The 18,699-nt window shown below is 52.9% G+C and overlaps 1 protein-coding gene across 5 annotated transcripts in view; it reads right to left on the bottom strand.

Moving 5' to 3' along the window:
- Positions 1–9,068: 9,068 nt before the first annotated feature.
- The window catches only part of XRN1 (5'-3' exoribonuclease 1), a 126,321-nt gene continuing 116,690 nt past the window's right edge, over positions 9,069–18,699 (bottom strand). For 2 of the 5 annotated variants that reach the window (XM_081138903.1, XM_081138904.1), the window contains exons 38-41: positions 18,308–18,421; positions 18,112–18,214; positions 14,231–14,391; positions 9,069–13,755 (exon numbers count right to left, since the gene is read on the bottom strand). In XM_081138903.1, the coding sequence (XP_080995029.1) occupies positions 13,453–13,755; positions 14,231–14,391; positions 18,112–18,214; positions 18,308–18,421 (681 nt within the window). In that variant the 3' untranslated portion in view covers positions 9,069–13,452. The remainder of the gene's footprint in view (positions 13,756–14,230; positions 14,392–18,111; positions 18,215–18,307; positions 18,422–18,699) is intronic. The other 3 variants (XR_013998917.1, XM_081138902.1, XM_081138905.1) reach the window with 3 other exon arrangements.

Here is an 18,699-nt window from a genome sequence, read left to right as displayed (position 1 = left end):
ATGTAATAAGCAAACTTCTATCTCCCATTAAATTACAAATATTGAAAATAAAAGGAAATTATTTGGAAAAAGAAGGTTGCTTCCTGGAGTTAAAGTAGACTTCAAGCAAAAAGGCAAACAATCCGATTTAGGAATGGACAGAGGACTTGAATAGACATCTCTCAAAATAAGCTGTAGAAAAGGCCAACCAGCGCATCGAAAGGTGCTCCGTGTCCTGAGTCCTCAGGGAAACGCCAATCAAAATGACAGCGAGCTACGCCGGTGCCTAGGAGGACGGCCATTCCCCGACCCGGGGGAGGCGCTGGCGGGCGGCGGCGCCCTGAAGCCTCCGCGCTCGGAGCCCTGGTGCCCGCACTGCCCGAGACGTTACAGCGCGTCACCAGCAGTCCCACTCTCAGGCGTGTCCTCTGAAGAGCTGGCCGGTTGCTCAAGTAAATGTGCATGAATGTTCATAAGTGACAAAATACGGAATGTGCATGAATGTTCATAAGTGACAAATACGGAATGTGCATGAATGTTCATAAGTGACAAAATACGGAATGTGCATGAATGTTCATAAGTGACAAATACGGAATGTGCATGAATGTTCATAAGTGACAAATACGGAATGTGCATGAATGTTCATAAGTGACAAATACGGAATGTGCATGAATGTTCATAAGTGACAAAATACGGAATGTGCATGAATGTTCATAAGTGACAAATACGGAATGTGCATGAATGTTCATAAGTGACAAATACGGAATGTGCATGAATGTTCATAAGTGACAAAATACGGAAGCCACCCGAAAGTCCGCTAAACGGATGGACCGTAAACAAAACGTGGCCTCTCCCGGCGCCCGGACAGGGGGCAGCGGCGGTGAGCGCGCGCCGCCCCCTCGCACGGCCGCATTCTGACCGGTCCACGGAACTCCTCGCGCGGCCCACCCACGCCAGCGCCGGGCGCTGACCCACCCAGTGAGCCCCCCCGCGGCCTCGCGGGGACCGCCCACGGCGGCCCTCCTGCCACAGCCCTGAGCCGCAGAGCGCCCTGGGCGCGGGGCGGCGCGGCGCGGGGCGGGGCGCCAGCTGGGCGGGGCGCGCCCCCAAACGTGCCCAGGAACGAAGCCTTGCGTAAGGGCGACGTGCTGTATTTTTCCATTGATACAAAGTTCTAGAACTTGCAAATTAATTTTTGTAAAAAAATTTTCAGAATGCCCGGCCGGCGCGGCTCAGCGGTTGATCCAGGCGATCGGGCTCGGTTCCCGGTCCGGGCACAGGCCCGGCTGCGGGCTCGATCAGTGACTCTCTCCTCATTGATGTTTCTCTCTCTCCCCCCTCTCCTTTCCTCTCTCTGAAATCAATAAAGATGTATTTTAAAAAAAAATCATAATGAATGCCCCCGGGCACCTGGCGTGGAGCGTGTTGACAGAGCGCAGGAGGGAGTTTTCCGCGTGGGGTTCGTGGTCTGTGTCTCGGCAACGACTCCGGTGCCAGGCCTCGTGGGATGGTGCACTTCCGATCTGTGCAGTCCACCTTATGTAAATTTTACTTCTAAAGAAAAAAGAGAATCATGAAAATATGGAATTCTGTTTAATGATATGCAAGCTGAAGTGTTCGGGGAAAGTGCACTGACTTCTACAAGCATAAATTCGATTATTAAATGGAAAGAGATGGATACAGGGCTAGATAAGTAAGAATAGTCGAATATTAATGGTAGAACTTAGGTGGTGCATATATGGATGTTCAGTGTAATTTTTTTTTTTTTACCTATCATGTATGTTTAGAAATTTTTTATAGTAAAATCTAGGGGGGAAATAAAAATACACATTATCGAACACTTCCTATTGTTTGCAATCTTAAAATGTGGCAAGAAAATCAGACAGATATATATTTTTAAATCAGCCAAGTACCTCAAATTCTAAGAACTGTTTTCCTCTGTCTGAAATCTCGGGGCTCCCTGGGAGCAGCCACAGGGCGCCCCGGGCCGAGGGCTCGGACCTTCCTGGTGGCCGTCGCTGAGCTTCAACGGCCACCGCCAGGCGAGCGCAGGAACCGGGCCGGGCGGGGGAGCCGCTGGGCCTGAGAGTGACCGCGCCCTGCGGCGGCCCAGGGGTCCCAGGGCGGTCGGCGTCGCGGCTGCTCCCGCCGGTGCCCCCCTCCCCCCCCGCTGTGCTTCCCGCGAGGGCGCCGCCCGGCGGCTGTGGGCCCCGCGGCTGTGGCAGGCGGCGGCCCCGAGCGGTGCACGAGGGGACGGCGCCTGGACGGCGGGGTGGAGGCCGCCTCGGGACCTGCTCCGCCCCCCGCCCCCCCCCCCCCCAGCCCGCAGAGCCGGCGGCGAGGGTCCGGGCGACTCCAGCTCCGGGACTCAGCTGCCGAAACACACTTCTCCGGAACGTGACGCTTCCCCTTAGCCCTGACTCACTGCAGTTCATTAGGTTTCATTCTTACCAAAGTTAAACCCTGTCCTTGGCGGTCCTAAAGGGTTTGGCCGGAGGAGAGTCAGGTGGCGCCCCAGCCTGTGCCCGCGGACGGCCGCGGGCCCGCGGAGGCAAGTCCCCCGAAGTCGCCGCGTCCTCGCTGAGCCTCGGGGGCGGCTCGGGAAGCGCCGGCCGGTCCGAGCGGCGCGGCTCTGAGGCCGCAAGTGTGCGGGGCGGCCCCGCGCGGGGGACACGGCTCCGGTCACGCAGGGAGGAGGCCGCTCGGGAGCGCGCGGGCCGTGGACTGTCCGCCGCTGCGCCCCGCAGCCCCGGGCGCTGACTGTCAACGGCAACCGGGGAACCTGAAGATTTTTAGAATCCGTTTTTTAAAGCGCGTTCCTAGGCGGGACGAGCGCAAGGGGATCTCCGCGGCCTCTGGCTGCCCTCGGTCCCTGACCTAAGGGACGTCTCGGCGGCGACTGCACCCGCCGCGCGTGGAGCGGACGAGCCGGTCCCCCGACGCGGGTTGACGCGGGTCGTCGCGGGAGCCGCCGGGCAGCCCCGCCCAGCTCGCCGCTCGGGGCGCCGCGTTGTTCCGAGCCCGCAGGAAAGCTGCGGGATGGCGCGCGGGCCTCCTCGAGGGCCGGGGGCCGCGCCGCAGCCGCGTCTCCGCGCTCCCCTAGGGCGGGCTGGGCGGGCGGCGGTGCGGGGCCGCCTCCCCACCGCGCAGCCGCCCGAGCCCCGCAGCAGTGCGGTGGCGCCGCCGTGCGACCGGCGCCGGTTCCGGGAAGCGTCCGGTCGGCGCGCTTTCTCCCAACCGGCCCGGTGGGTCCGGGCCCTGCCCAGCGCCCTGAGCGCCCCCGGGGGACGGCAGGTGCGTGGCCACGAGCCCGCGCCCACCCTCTCAGGCCCCGCGTCAGGGGCGGGGCGGTCTCAGGCCGAGCGCGGTCTCAGGCCGAGCGCGCGGGGCCGCTCCCGCCGCGCCCCGAAGCAACGCGGCCGCCTCTCTGCGGCTCCCGCGGGCGTGGGGAGCGCGACCGCCGCCGCGCGTGGCGACCCGCAGCATCCCCGCCGGGGGCTCCGCGCACGGAGCACATCCTCCCCCGAGGCGCCCCAGCCGGGGCCAACCCCGAAACCCCGGTTCGCGCCCCGACGGGCAGGGACCCACCTGTGCAGGTGGACGCCCGCCGAGCCGCCGGCGCGGGGCTGCTCCCGCGGCTGGGCCCTGGAGGAAGCCCGCCCCGCACGCCCCGCACGCCCCGCCCGAGGGCGCTCCGGGGAGGGAGGGGCACAGCCACGGTCGGTGAGCCCCGCGGGCACCGGGCGCGGGGCGAGCGCGCCCCAGACGCCGCGTTCCTACCGCAGGAAGCACCGGAAACGCCCGTCGCACCTACTGCGGCGAACGGCAGGCGCCACACGCACCCGCTCCGCGGTGCTGGGCGCGGGGGCCGCGGGAGAGGCCGGGGCGTGGGGACAAGAGGGCAGTTACCGACCGAGCCGGGGCTGTGGGGGAGGGCGGGCTGTGACCTGCGCCTCCGGTGTCCTCCGTGTGGAAGTGCCGCCTGACACTGCGGCGGAGCTCGTGGCCCCGCACTGACCGCCCGAAGCAGGCGACGGGAGCCCCGCCCGGCACCCCCGGCAGGCGGGCGCCCTCGCGACTCCGCGGAGTCTGCCTCGCCGTCGGGGCGGGGAACGCGGGGTGTGAGGCTGGAACGTCCTCGCAACACCGACCTAGTGGCTCCAGACCGCGACAAACCTCGCACAACGCAGGGCCCACGAGAGCCGCGCTGGCCGCTGGCTCCCGGCGCCTCCCCCGCGCGTCTCGCGAGGCCGCGGGTGGAAGGGCTCGCGCGGGGCGGAGGGCGGGCGTGCGGGGCGCCCAGGGCGGAGAACAGTCTTTTGCAGCGAAGGAGGAGAGCAAACTCCTCGGGCGGAACGTCCTCCGCGGTGCGGCCGCGTGGCCCCGCGGGGAGCGTCCGCCGAGGGCCGGGGGGGGGGAGGGGGGGGCCGGGGGGGGGGAGGGGGGGGCTGGGGCTGGTTCCCGGTCCGCACGGGCCGGGCTGCGGGCTCGTCCCCGGGCGCGGGCGGGAGGCGCGGGCCAGCGGCTCGCCACTGACGCTCTCCCGCCCGCCCCTCCTCTCCCAAGGCCACGAGGGCGTCTGCTGCTAAAGGGCGCCCTGTGCCCGGAAGTCCTGCCCGCTCCCTCGTCAGTGCTGCCGACGGAGGTGGTGTCCTCAGGCGCGCGAGGCGGGCGCGGGCAGCCGCGGGAAGCGCCGTGGCCTCCGGGCGGGGGCGCAGCCCGGCGCCGGCCCTGCTCGCCCCCGAGCTCGCCCCGCGCCCGGGTCCCTGGCGGCCCCGCAGCCCCGCCCGCCCCCGAGCTCTCCCCGCGCCCGGGTCCCTGGCGGCCCCGCAGCCCCGCCCGCCCCCGAGCTCTCCCCGCGCCCGGGTCCCCGAGGGCCGGCCCGCCTGCCCCCGAGCTTGCCCCGCGCCCGGGTCCCCGAGGGCCCGCCAGCCCCGAGCCCGGAGCTCCCCCGTGCGCGTCCCGGCGGCCGGCCTCACCACCACCCGAGGACACACCGCGGCACCCCCAAGCAGCGTCACGGTTCCCCTCGTGCGCCGCCAGCCCCGAGTGGCCTGCTGCCCGCTGGCGCGCCCTCCGCTCCTCTCCGGACCCCGTCCGCACCCCCGTTTGTAAGAAGGGAGATCGAGGCCCTCACAGGAGCCCGGGCGGCGGCGGGGCGCCCACCTCAGCCCCGCGCCTCCCTCCAGGTGCTGGGACGCGGGTGGCCCGCGCCGGACGCCAGTCTGAGGTGTTTGCCGAGGGAGACGCGGGCTTCAGAGCGACGCGTGAGGCGCAACGCCGCTCATGAGGACGGATGGACCGACGGACAGCCTCCAGCGGCCACGCGCATCCCGCGCAACCCAAAGGGGCTCGGGGCGCAGTCGGGCGCCCACGGGCCGCCCCTAGGAGGCGGTCAGGAGACGCCCCTCGCACTTGCCCTGCTTTGCAACGCAGGGAATGCGGGACGCGTCGCGAAGTGAAAAGTTAGCTGAGGAGAGAGCGCGCTGGGCGCGCGGGGCCCGGCAGGCCGTCTGCGCCCGTCGGCTCCGCGCTGCGTCCTGGGCAAGCTGGCCGCCGCCCGTTTCCCCGCTGTGAGGTGAGCCGGCACCTCAGCGTGGTCAGTGTCCCGAGGGCTGGAGAGCGGCCGGAGCGGCGGCCCCGGGCCCCGGGCGCTGGGCGCTGGGCTCCTGCGTGCAGCCCGCGCAGCCCCGCAACGCGCGCCCCTGCGGAAGGCCGCCCTGGCACGTGCGGTCCCCTGGGGGCCCAGCTGCCCCGCGGGCAGCGCTCTGCCCGCTCGGCTGCCGCTCCGACTCCGCTGTCGAGGGCGGCTCGGAGCGCGAGGGGGCTCCCGAGAGGGAAGGGCTGTGCTCCCGAGCCCTGAGCGTGGCGGCGGAGGCGGGCGTGCGGGGCGGCCCGGGAGGCGGAGGCGGGCGTGCGGGGGGGCCCGGGAGGCGGCGGAGGCGGGCGTGCGGGGCGGCCCGGGAGGCGGCGGAGGCGGGCGTGCGGGGCGGCCCGGGAGGCGGAGGCGGGCGTGCGGGGCGGCCCGGGAGGTGGAGGCGGGCGTGCGGGGGGGCCCGGGAGGCGGCGGAGGCGGGCGTGCGGGGCGGCCCGGGAGGCGGCGGAGGCGGGCGTGCGGGGCGGCCCGGGAGGCGGAGGCGGGCGTGCGGGGCGGCCGGGGAGGCGGCAGGCGGGGCGTGCGGGGCGGCCCGGGAGGCGGCAGGCGGGGCTCGTGAGAACTGCTGCTCAGACGGGAGGCACGGGGCCCTGGCGCGGCTCCGTGAACGGCGCGCGCGAGCGGGCCTGAGGCCACGCGGGGGTCAGCGCGAGCGGGCGGCCCTGGGCCCTGGCTGACCCCTGCTGCCCTGACGCCCGGCGCCGGCGCGGGTCAGCGGCCGTCCCCTACAGGCGTCGCGGAGGCCGCTGCCCTCGTCTCCGTGAGGCCACCCGTTTGCAATTTGAAAGCAAATAACCAGCTTCTTAAAATCATGCAGCGGGCCCCCGTCAGCAGAGCGCTCTGGGGACGTCGGCACCCCGACCCTCTGCTCCGCAGGGCGCACCACGAGCGGCGCCGGGCCTGCCCCAGCGGCGTGGGCACCCGACAGCGGGGAGCGCTGCCCTCGGCCGGTGGCGGAACCGAGGCGAGCACAGCTGGCGCATGGACACCCCGCGTCACCGAGAAAGGCAGAGGCGAGGCAAGGGCAGGGGCCTGGGGCCCGGCTTTCTCGCTGGCGGTCCAGGCCCGGGAGACCCAGCCGTGCTCCTGTTCTTGGACTCCAGGCCGCTTTCCTGAATCTACATAATCAATCTTCTACCCCCACCCTCATTTTACTTTTTCTTGAGCTAATTTATGTGGGATTTTGTTATATCCACACAAAAGAACTTTGACTAAGATGCCTCTAGAAGGAAATTCCCAGGCCTTTTCAGGGCGGCGGTGTTATATATAGTGTGGCGTGGCTTCCTGTCACCCGCGTTTCCCTCTGCCTTCTGGTCTGCACCAGCGACCCAGCAACGCATTCTCATGAACCGCCTTCCCTCCCTCACTTGGGTCCTTTAAGTCTCGGCTCCTCCAGGAAAGAGGCCCTGGTCCGCTCCCGCCTGTGGTACTCCTTTCCTGGATGCACCTTACACTGAAACCGCCTCTTCTACTAGACTTTACGAATGCCAAGACTAGGTCTTATTCACATCTGTAACCTCTGCTTGTGATAAGCCCTTAAAAGCAGTAAGTGTGCTGGCCGGTGTGGCTCAGTTGAGTGTTGTCCTGTGCACGGAAAGGTTGCTGGTTTGATTCCCAATGAGGGCACACACCTGGGTTGGGGCTCCATCTCCAGTGGGGGGCGTGCAGGAGGCAGCTGATAGATGTTTCTCTCTCTCCCTCTCACTTTAAAAAAAAAAAAATATATATATATATATATATATATATATGCAATAAATAGCACATAGAAAGAATATCTTCATAATAAAACTATACAGTGTTGGGGTAAAAACTAGATTATAAAACCTAAACCTTACAGTATAGCAGAGCGGCTGAATACAGATTGTGAGCAGATTCATGCACTGGTGAGACCTGCATACACAGCAGGGTGAGAATCAGAGATAATCAACGCAAACCACTTACCATTGACCTGGGGAGTAAACTCTTAATAAGCATTTAAGAATCAGTAGGTACACTTACTTATTGATCCTATACTTAGGAGTTCAGTGAAACATGGCTACAGCTCCTACAACTAGGCACTAGGGACTCGAGGTGACCGTGTTCCAAGGTGAAGGAGTTTAACTAGAATTACTCCTTTACAAGATGGTTGCAAGCAGGTGATAGTGAGCTCTGGTTACCCTCAGGCCTTCTTTTAACTACAGGGACTGACTGCGGGTCCAGGACGTGGTGGCTGTTTTTAAGTCTGCCTTTGAGAGGTCAGCGTTTCCTATCCACCCACAGCCCAGCAGGGGGCAGCCCCTGAGGTGACCTCCCACCCACCCACACAGATGAGTGAGCAAAGCCCTGACCTACGAGTCACAGCATCACAGCCCCACGGCTACGGAAGGAGATAGAACGAACTGGAAGGTGACGACCTAGGCTCTGCTTCTAGAAGCCTTGGTATGCTTCCTGGACTGGTTTCTGAAATTGCCCCAAATCCTTACAACTTGCCCTGTCCTGAGCTAGCTTAAATGGGTTTCGGTTTTAGTTATGAGTCTCAAGTCAAAATACTGGCAGCAAGGTTAAAGGAGCCCAATGATGCTCTGGGCTGGGTGGAGAGGGGTGGTCACTGCACTGGGTGGGAAGCTGGCAGCCTGGGGACTGAAGTGGAAAAGCAGCCAAGAACACGGGTGATCTGGTCACAGCAGAGGGCGGCTCCTTGGGGCTCTGAGTCAGGACAGTAGCAGAAAAAGTGTCAGACTCACAGGGCAGAGCTGGAAGCAGATGTAGCAGGAATAGACTTTCTTCCCTCCTTACCGCCTTCGTTCTAACTCCTTCCCTCCCTGCCACAGGGATTTTGGTAAAACTGCATCAGAGATATTGTGAGACATGGCCAATATCAGGAAGATATTAGTCTTGTGGATGCCCCCATCTCCTGAGTAGGAATTAGAGGCCCCTCCTAGGTGGCTTGGTGAGGACCTTCCCTGCACCGTGGAAAAGATAGAGGGGTCATGGCAGGAAATACAGGGACAGACAGGGAAGGGCCCCCCAGAGGCCCAGGAGCACAGGGACTCTGCAGGAAGTGGACACTGCGTGACTCTGGGAAACGAACAGCAGAACCTGGCACGGTCCAGAGGACTTGTGTTTGGGACCTAGGGAATAGGTCACGTGACAAATCCTCATTTACTAAAGTGTGTAGTGTTTTCTACATATTAACAACACATGGGTGCTGTTTTCTCCCTTTGGGGGTGAAGAGACTGTGACTTAGACCTCGCCGATGTTCACATTTACAACTAGAGGCAGAGCTGAGATGGGAGCAGTGGCCCCTGAATCTAACAACTCGGACCTTTCCTGCCAACCACGTGGCTAGTTCACGCTAAATGACAGATCCGAACACAGATGTAAACGGGGTGGGATTTAAGTGACGAGTACAATGTTTCTATGTTTGATATTAATGCAAACATACAAGAACAGCTTATAAAATCATTCTCAAGTGTTTAATTAAAATCCATATAGCATTTAACATGTACAATGTTTAAGCTCTTTCAGTGATTCTTATATTTTAAAATCCTTTTGCATAACATTTTGAGGCCAACTTCATGCTATAAATCTACAAATGCACAACACAAAAATACATCTGAAGTCCATTCTAATGCGGTTTAAAACACTTTAATTACAGGTAATGTAAAGATATTTAAAAAAAACTACAAAATGAGCACAAAAGTCTTCCCTTTTGAGTTTTTGATAAAATACTGCTCTGTATAAGATCTAATGAAAAATCCTAGTTACTTATAAAATAGTTAAGTGAGAAAGGAATTAAGATATATATGTATGAATTACACTTATGTTGTTTAAATGAACAAAGTGTTGAACACTTTGATGGCAGCACACTAGTACTCATATATCAAAATACACGAGAACACAAAGAGAAGCCACTGGGTGCAGGCAAAGAAAACGTGAGACAAGAGGCAAACAAAACAAAAACCCCTCAAAACACACAAGCCCCTCAACTGCAGGGAAGAAAGAAACAAAGAACTTAAAGCAAACTGTGGACCAAATTCTTACTCCTACTATTTCATTAGAAATGGTACAAGAATTTGGCTTCAAATGACTGAAACATCTACAGGAACTTAATTATTTGGCCTGGGCAATTTAATAGTATACCAGTTGCTGAAATAACCAATTGCAATGAGTGTACTGTTGGAAAAACCCGTTTTTACAGGTTTAACGGTGTCAAACTTGACCGTGGAAACCAGTCTCCCTTACAGCTGCACCCGGGAGCCTGCAAGCACTGGCTGCTGACCTCGCGCACACAGAGCTTGCTTTGCATTGCTGATAGTCTCAACTACTAAAACTAGCTTACCCACCTTTCCCTCTTTCTCTAAAAGGGCCTGTGATGTCCAAGATGTTCACTGGGTCCACGAACTCCCGCCTGCCCATCGGCCAGGCCCTGCTGGCTGGCTGTTTCAATATGTGGACCACATCTGGCTCCTATTTCCGTTAGGCCTCACAATGTTCATTTCTAGAATTTTAAGCTTTATCCTGAATAAGAAAGGAAGCTCCTGTCAAAAAGACTGTTTCACTGACAAAGCTTAAAAACAATGTACACAGAGAACACTGCCTGCCTGAGTACTATCACTAGCTCTAGAAAAATGATGAGGGAATTTCTGTGATTCATTTTTTTAAGGGTAGAGAATGCCCATCACCGTCATTTCTCCCAAATAAATTAATTCTCCTCTACAGTAAAAACACAATTTGGAAGAAAGATGGTACTAAGAAATACAGCAAGCTCAAAAATCTGGGATATTATACACAGTTGTTTTAAAAATTGCTCTGAACAATGAGATGAAGCATGGTAGGCCTACAATGGAGAGCTAGACAGTTCTATCTTAAGGTAAAAATAAGACAATCACGAGGCAAATGTATGGTTTACTAATACAAATATAACAGACAATTAAAAGTGAGTGAAACAGACCCTGCAGCTTACCTACGTCCTTGAGCTAGGAAGACACTGCAGCCTGAAAACGCAGTGACAGGGCACGTCTTATTCAACTGGCTCCCCTCTTCCAACCACCTTCTCTCTGCCCCTCTTCTTAAAACCAAATAAGTTTGGAAATATCAGTCTAAAACCAAAGCAAATACCTGATCAGAGAAAAGGAAGTAAACAACAAAAAACCTGCGAGAGTTTTTCGGCCCTCCCCTTAATAGGGAAAAAGGATCTCTGTATCTTTTTAGTTCTAAAAGAACTATTTCTCTCTCTCAGAAGCAAAAAACGGTCTTAAATTGAAACCAAGGTACACAGAGATGTGAAATTAATTTTTCATGCAACTGAATGTCATCAGATATTTAAGACTTTGGTCTACACGATGTTTAAATCAATTAATACATTCTTTCTGCCAAATTCTAGAACTCAGGTAATGACCAGGTGATGTAGGAAATTGTGAAAGAAACAATGAAACCGGAAGGATAGTCTTCAACATGCACTGAATGCACTCAAGAAGAAAGAAGAGAGATTACTGAACAGGAAGACTTGGATCCAACGGCTCCAGGTGGGTGGGAACACGGGCAACATGGGCCCTGCTCTTCGGTGCCCGGCACCGCCCATCCTCTCACACCAAGTCCATAGTAGATCTGACAGCCAAACAGACATGGAACTAAACTTTGGGGTGGTGGAGTCGGCCCCATCCAGAAAGGAAAAACTGTAAGTTTCCTAAACTATCGATGGATCCAGGCTCCTCAAGATTATTGTGAGGCAAAGCAGCGTCTGCCCCCCAAGGGAGGGCACCTCCCCTACAGATGCCAGGTGCACGTCAGGAACAGGTCTCCTCGGGGAAGAGAATGCAGACAGATGCCTGACCACAACCAGTCACCACAGAGCTCCCTTCCACTTTAATCTCAACCTTGAGAATAATAGGCTTTAAAAAGAGAAGGAGGAATGAAAGAAACACTTTACTGCCTATCCACATGGAGCTTTCAGCTTGCTTTGCTCAAATCCTGGGGAGCTGCCCTCGCCGGTCCAGGGACACCATGCTTACTCAAGTTCCCTTGGAGTTTTCAGATGGCGTGCATCCTTCCTCTGTGATCTAAGACACGGGCTGTCCACTGTTTACAGTGTGGCCACACAGAAGCAACGAGTGAGGCAATTCTTGAATGCTGGAGTTTGTACAGTTACATAAGGTGAAAATATTACACACTTTAAACAGAACATTACTGTCACAGCTTAACTTTTTGCATTTTATTCCCATAACAAATATTTCCTTTTGAAACAAATAGAGTTTGTGAGGCAATAAGGAAACACGCTGAGAATTCCTGGAGCCTCATTACTCAAGATCCCATTAGAGATAGAGACACTCCCAACGAGCTGCTGGGAACAGGAGCACATGCGAATCTAGGAAACAGAACTTAAATCACAACGCCTCACTTGGCTAACACAAACGACAATGAACACTTAACTCATACTAAAGGCACTACCACCATACACAGCCTATTAACATTTAGAGAGACTCTGAGATCAGCAGTTAAAGGAGTCCATCCAGTTCAAGGCCAGCATTTTAAACAAACAGACTACTCTAAGACCCGGGGCAGAGTTCTCAACACGCTAAGTGAAATTAGATGTAATACGCAGCAGCTCCATATAAAAATTGTGGTTCCAACTTTTTAAAAAGTATGATAACTTACTTCCTTAAAAATATAAGCACATCACAAAAACTAAAGGATAAATAGATATATAAAAATTCAGGCCCTGGACCACTGATAAAATTTCCAAAAATTCTAAAATAATATCCAGAACCACGGCTTGAACGAGACGCCCCCGCATGACACAAAGACAGTGTGGGTCACCGGGCAGCTCAGTGTGAAGCTGGAAGCATGGAAACAGAGCAAGAGGGTCTACCATGGAAACAAGGGGCTCTGCATAGTGACGGTGCCTGTCACACACAGCCCACCTTGGATTTAAAACACTAGAATTTCCTTGGCCCAGGAAGCATATACCTGGGCCAACAATGGAGCTCTCATGTAGGCTTAAGTGAGCTCTACAAAAGAATAATGCAATGTATTTTAATTAACGTGATTAGTATCTTCTACTTTATTCTACTGGAATATTAATTTGTAATCATTGTACCCTGTAAATTTTGAAACTTAATTTTATTAACAATTACCAATGCTGGTTCTTGAATAATCTAAAAAAAACTGTAATTAGTTGCTTAAATCTAGCTTTCTATTTATAGTTGTAAGTAGTTAAATGAAATATTCTGATCAGTATTCTAAAGTTGCTTTGGTACAGAATTCAAAATAAAGAAAACTGGCAGCACCCCAGGGGGATCACCCACAGCAGGTCTAGAGGACGCAGAGAGACCCAGAACGTACGCTGAGTACATGTAAATGAGAGCCATTCCGACAGTTCTGTTACATCATTAAAAAGAAAAATAAGATCCACACTCAGTAAGTTATACCTGAGGCCCAATTTTCATGCTCCATTTAATTATCCCTCAATGACAGTGTAAAAATGTTTACTATTATTGCAATATGACGTCTAATTCATAGTTCAGGACGAGGCCAGCAGTTAGAGTGGTACATTTTAACACTTAGTCCACTAGTATTATTTTAACACAAGTTTAATTTAGCCTTTTTAAAAAAGAGCTTCACTGAGGTATAATTAACGTAAAGCAAACTGCACATATTTAAGATGCACAATTTGATATGTAGTCTTTTAAACAGCATGAAAAGTGCCTGACAACTTAAAAATTTTCAATTGAAACATATTTTAAAATACCACATTCTAATTTTTTTGAGACACAGATATGGATTTATAAAGAGGTGGGTGGAAAGGAGAGGAAGTAATTTAATTCCAAGTACCGAGCTTATTCAGAAGGTTTGGAAAGGCCAAAACTGACAGCCAGCTTTCTGGATTTTCTCCTTGAGGCAGAGCCTGCTGCTGGCTTGCGGTGAGCTGCACTGGGGCCCTGAGAGGCAGCTTCGGCCTGAAGCGAAGGTGCGGGCTGGGCCGTTGGGGAGGACTTGATGGGAGCTGACGGGCTCTCCGGGGGCATCCCTCTGGGGGCGCTGGAAGGCCCCGGCTGGCTAGTCTGAAGTGGGGTGGCTTGAGAACTCTGGGCCTCCTTATTCTCAAAGTTCTTTTTGTTGGCAACCCTTTTTTTAGTAACCTTCAAGGAATAAAAGCATCATCAATTAACAGTGTAGGCAAAGAAAGACTAGTGTCAGAAAATACCATAAGCCACGTGGTAATGCCTGTCCACCACTGCTGACTTGCGACTTCCAGCTACAAATTTCCAAACCAGGCTTTAGAAATTAAAGGAATTTAGCTTTGAAGAAAATACTTAAAAATTCTTCATACCTCAAATATAAGGGAAATGTATATTCCTGATTTTAAATCACTTTGGGCTAGAAAAGGATATAATTACTTGCTGCAATCATTACTCTTTATTAGAACATAAACTCAGACAGAGCGACTAGGCAGACTGGTACTACTGGTCGTAACATACAATCCTCGGCACCCAGTCCAGTACTGGGCTTCCAGTTGGCACTGAACAAGCAATTACTGAATGAACACATTATCAATAGTCTTTGAGCATTAAAAAATTCTCTTAAAAACATAATAATTCTATTTCCAGGCCTCACCTGTAGAGGTATGAACTGATTGTGCACACCACCTGCCGCTCCCCCGGCCACGGGCACGGTCCCGGAATACGAAGTGTGAGGAAAGGGCTTTCCGGACACTGGCACTGCTGGTCCCCATGGCATCGAGCCAAAGAGAGGAGATGATGAAGGCAGTATATTAACTGTTAAAAACCATGGAAAATGTCTAGTTAAGTAAAATGGTCTCATCAAAGAGCTGAAATTTAAGACTTCCCTGTGCTACCCTTCTTGGCCTTTTCTGCTCTGGCAAAGACGCATACATTTAACTTAAGATCAATCCTGCTTACAACGCTCAGAAGCCCCTGAGAACTATGCACAATTTGAGGAAGTCAGCTTATCACGGTGCTGTCTGGCCTCCAACGGAAAGAACACCATGTACTGATGTGAGTTCTAGGAGTATTTGTAGTACTGTTTACAAATAATAAAAGGGTCACTGAAAGTGTCCCTGGGGGGAGAAAAGCTGGGGCAGAGAGAGAGAAATCGTCAAGATCTCACCTGTCCCCAGTGCTAAGTTGCTTCCATGGTGGAACAAAAACCAAAAAAGCTCAAGTCTTCAAATGTGATCATTTTCATGACATGTAGAATCTTTTCCCTATTCTAAAATTTTTAATTCAAGGATTTTAAAAAAATTATATCTTCCCTGGCCGGTGTGGCTCAGTTGGTTGGGCATTGTCCTGTGCACTGAAAGGTTACTGGTTTGATTCCTGGTCAGGGCACATGCTCAGGTTGCCAGCTTGATCCCTGCTAGGGGGTGTGCAGAAGGCAGCCAATTGATGTTCCACTCTCACATCGATGTTTCTCTCTCTCCCTCTCCCTTCCTCTCGCTAAAAAATAAATTTAAAAAAATGTAAAAATTTATACCTTGTTTCTTATTATAAGTGCACTGAACCACGAGTTTCCAAACCTGATTTGAGGTTGTATCCTACATCACCTGGGGAGCTTGTGAAGTACAGATTCCTGGGCAAAGCCTAAGACCTAAAGCAGAGTCCGAGGAGCCCAGGAATCTCACTGTTAACAAGCTCCACGGTGGTTCTTATGCAGTCAGTACCAGTGCGGCATGTGGTGCCACTATATGCACAGCACGCTGCCACTGAAGAAGATATGGACTGTGTTCAAACTTTCTTTAGAGAGAGAGATAAAGACAGCTAGAACTGTAATGTAGTATAACTTAATTAAAATTTGGCCACTTAAGAAATTTTTGGATTAGGAGAATCATAATATATTTTGCTGTTATGAATTATACATGCACAAATTCCAATGAAGCAAACTATAAAGGTTTAGAAAACTAGGTCTTGGTAATATCTATAAGCACCTTTGGTAGCAGTCATAACGTCAAGATTCATTGGCTACATAGGAAAATCAGAAGAAACTACTTCTGCCTTAGGATTTAGAGGTATTCAATGCTCAACTGCTCTCTAGCTTTGACCTTCTGTTAAACAGCAAAATACCATTCTGATTCTTGATCTTTATTTTTATTTATATTTTTTGTTAATCCTCACCAAGGGTATTTTTTCCATTGATTTTTACAGAGAGTGGAAGGGAGGCAGGTGGAGATACACACACATACACACACAGAGAGCGAGCGAGCAAGCGAGAGAAGCATCGATTGGCTGCCTCCCGCATGTGCCCAGACTAGAGTGGGGAACCAACCTGCAGCCCAGGCATGTGCCCTTGACCGGGAATCGAACCTGTGACCCTTTGGTGCTTGGGCCAACGCTCTACCAAGTGAGCCACACCGGCCAGGCCAGGGCCTGATTCTTGATCTTTTAAACATCTTTCCCTTCCTCTCCGACCCCTGCAGACCATTTGTTACTTGTACTTGGAATGTCGAGATCTGCACCTCTCCTCATCACTGTGCTCTGCGGGTGGAGGCCTTCAGGTTAGAGACGTCCTCCAGTCCAGGAAGCTTTCTTATCTCTTCTCTCATACTCCTCCCCATCTAGTCTCTTTTTCTGGAACTGCAATTAAATGGGCACTGGATCTGCACACTGTCCCTCTGAGCCCCCGTTTCTTGGTTTCCACCTTCGTCTTGCGCCCCCTCCTCCTGAGACCCCAGGGCTTTGCGTGGGCTCCATCTACCGAACTAACACAGCCCAACAGGTGACTCCTGCTCTCCAATCAGTCTTTTCCTCACACATTCCTGTTCTTATTTTTTGGCTGCAGTACTGTTATTTCCTACATTATCTCTGTTTCCAGGTCACTTCATTTGTGTTTTGGATTCTCTTTTATTTTTAGAGATTTTCTTTTCCTATAATGTTCAGGATCTCTCACAGTCTAATGTCTATTCACAGGAAAGAGCAAGACACCGGGGCCATGAGGAGGAGCAAGGTCGTTGGGAGGACTGCATGGCTCGGGCTGCTCTTTAGGACGCCCAGGTGGAAGCCAGCCTGTTGGTTGGGAAACCCTCCAAGAAGTCAGTAGGTCTTTTCTTCGGAGTTCACTGAATTTCCCAAAAGAGCCATCCTCCAACCAACTTCCTATCTGGGCTACAGCTGGCTCCAGTCAGAAAACAGAATGGGAGAAACAAAATTTACCTGAACCTGTTTTCAGCCTCATACCCCACTCGCCACTCTGACTGGTGCTCCCACGTATAAGGGCCTCTGCACAGACCTCCCGTCCTCTGTCTAGTCCTCTGTCTAGAGAAGCACTGCCTGGCTGTGTGGAGGAGGGGCTGCGAGGGTCCCCTCACTGCACACAGACTCTTCTCAGCCCTGCCTCAGCTAAAGCTCTGGCAGCGTCGGACACTTCCAAGTTCTGAATCTCTCGGGAACTGTAAGAGACAATCTGCTTGTCAGCTCACCTGTACCCTCTTCTACAACACTTTATTTGTAGCTTAACCTTATTATGCGACACTGGCTACTGCTCCTGTAATTGCTTTTATCAGAATCTTTTTTCAAAGTTCTAATTTGCTGATATTTCTTCTCTCATCTCTTTGTCCTAGGTTTACACTTCTAAAATAATTTATTTTTTAGTTTAATGGAGTTTAGGCAAAAAGAAGAGATAACTTGTTTAATTAGCATTATTAACCTCTCTAATGTGTTAGTGAGGATTAGATATGTAGAACTCCTGGAACAATGCCTGGCATATAGTAGATTCAGAATAGTAATTTTCTACACTTGAAATAAACAAGTTATTGGTTCTAAAATGATAATGATTAGGATACAAAGAAACCGACTGTCAACAGGAAGAAAAGAGTGATAAAAGAAAGGCGTAATGAACTTCAGACTTAGAATCATAGAGTTACGAAATGTTAGTCTCAAACAGATCCTGGACGCATCTGGCATAAATAAGAAAATGGGAGTTCCAACATTTTTTCAGTCAGTGAATGAAAGAGCCTGGACAGAGTCCTGAGTCCCCAGAGAACTTTCCATGCCCCAGCTCATTAGGACGTCACCAACTGGCTACAGGAAGCACGGAGCTACCTGCCTGGTAACGCAGGCACTACGCTTGGAGGAGGAAGAGAGTTACAGAGAATATTCAAAAACACAGAGTGAGCTTAAGATGCCGTCTTCCCACAATTCCCCCCTTGTCAGGACAGGGTCTGCCACACTCACAGCTTCAGCACCTGACCTGTTTTTCTTCCCTTCAGCCCTGTTTCTCCTAAATGGTTTTAATGTCTGACTTAAATCCAAATTCATCTGTTGGCAGCTTCTGGGGAATTTGGGGCTGCCCTTCTCTAGCACTCAAGGCTGGAGGAGGGAACGGTATTCCAGATGAAGCTGCAGGCTCTGGCTGCAGGCTCACTCCCCACAATTCCTTCTTACACACCCTGGACAGTTAGACACATTTTTTAGTTTATTCAAAACGATGCATCTTAAAAGAACTTTCTAGAAATAGTAACTCAGTAGCAAACACTATCTTACCAGCAGGCTGAGGAAACACTGGAGGAACAGGTCCAGGAGGTACAGCAGGAGGATAATTCGCAAATATCGGTGGCGGCAAAGGGAAATTCACTCCTAAGGAGCCCTATGGGAGTATTTAAAAGTTGTAGACAGTGCAATAAAAACAGCTCTAGGAGTTAATTAAAAATTCAGTAGAGGAGTCATGAACAGGTCTCACCAACTGTTGCAGAGCCAAAAGTGCAGCCTTTTCCCGGGCTTCGTTTTCAGAGCGGCACTGTGGCCCGTGCACTAGTAAGCCGTTGGGCAGTTTTACCTGGCAAACTACCATTGTCTAGAAAGAGAGAATGTGAATGTCTATGAAGTCATCTGTCTAGGAAGCCAATTCCCCTCCCAAAGCTTAGTTTAAACAAGTAGAATAATTTCATCTGACATTCTGTTAAAAAAAAAATTAAAGAATTCAGAAGAGGACTATTTAAGTTTTGTGTTAACATGCAAAAACTTTAGAATTATTACCCTATCTTTCAATGTTTACAAAATAGAATGCTTTCTAAGCTAGCGAAAGGGTCAAGCATCCTAATGCAAACGAAAGCCTGCAAAACTGTTTTCTTT

This window comes from Miniopterus schreibersii (assembly GCF_964146895.1).
Source record: "Miniopterus schreibersii genome assembly, chromosome: 5".
NCBI classification, from domain to species: domain Eukaryota; kingdom Metazoa; phylum Chordata; class Mammalia; order Chiroptera; family Miniopteridae; genus Miniopterus; species Miniopterus schreibersii.
Note: the sequence above shows the minus strand (reverse complement) of the source record. Positions and strands in the feature narration are given on the sequence as shown.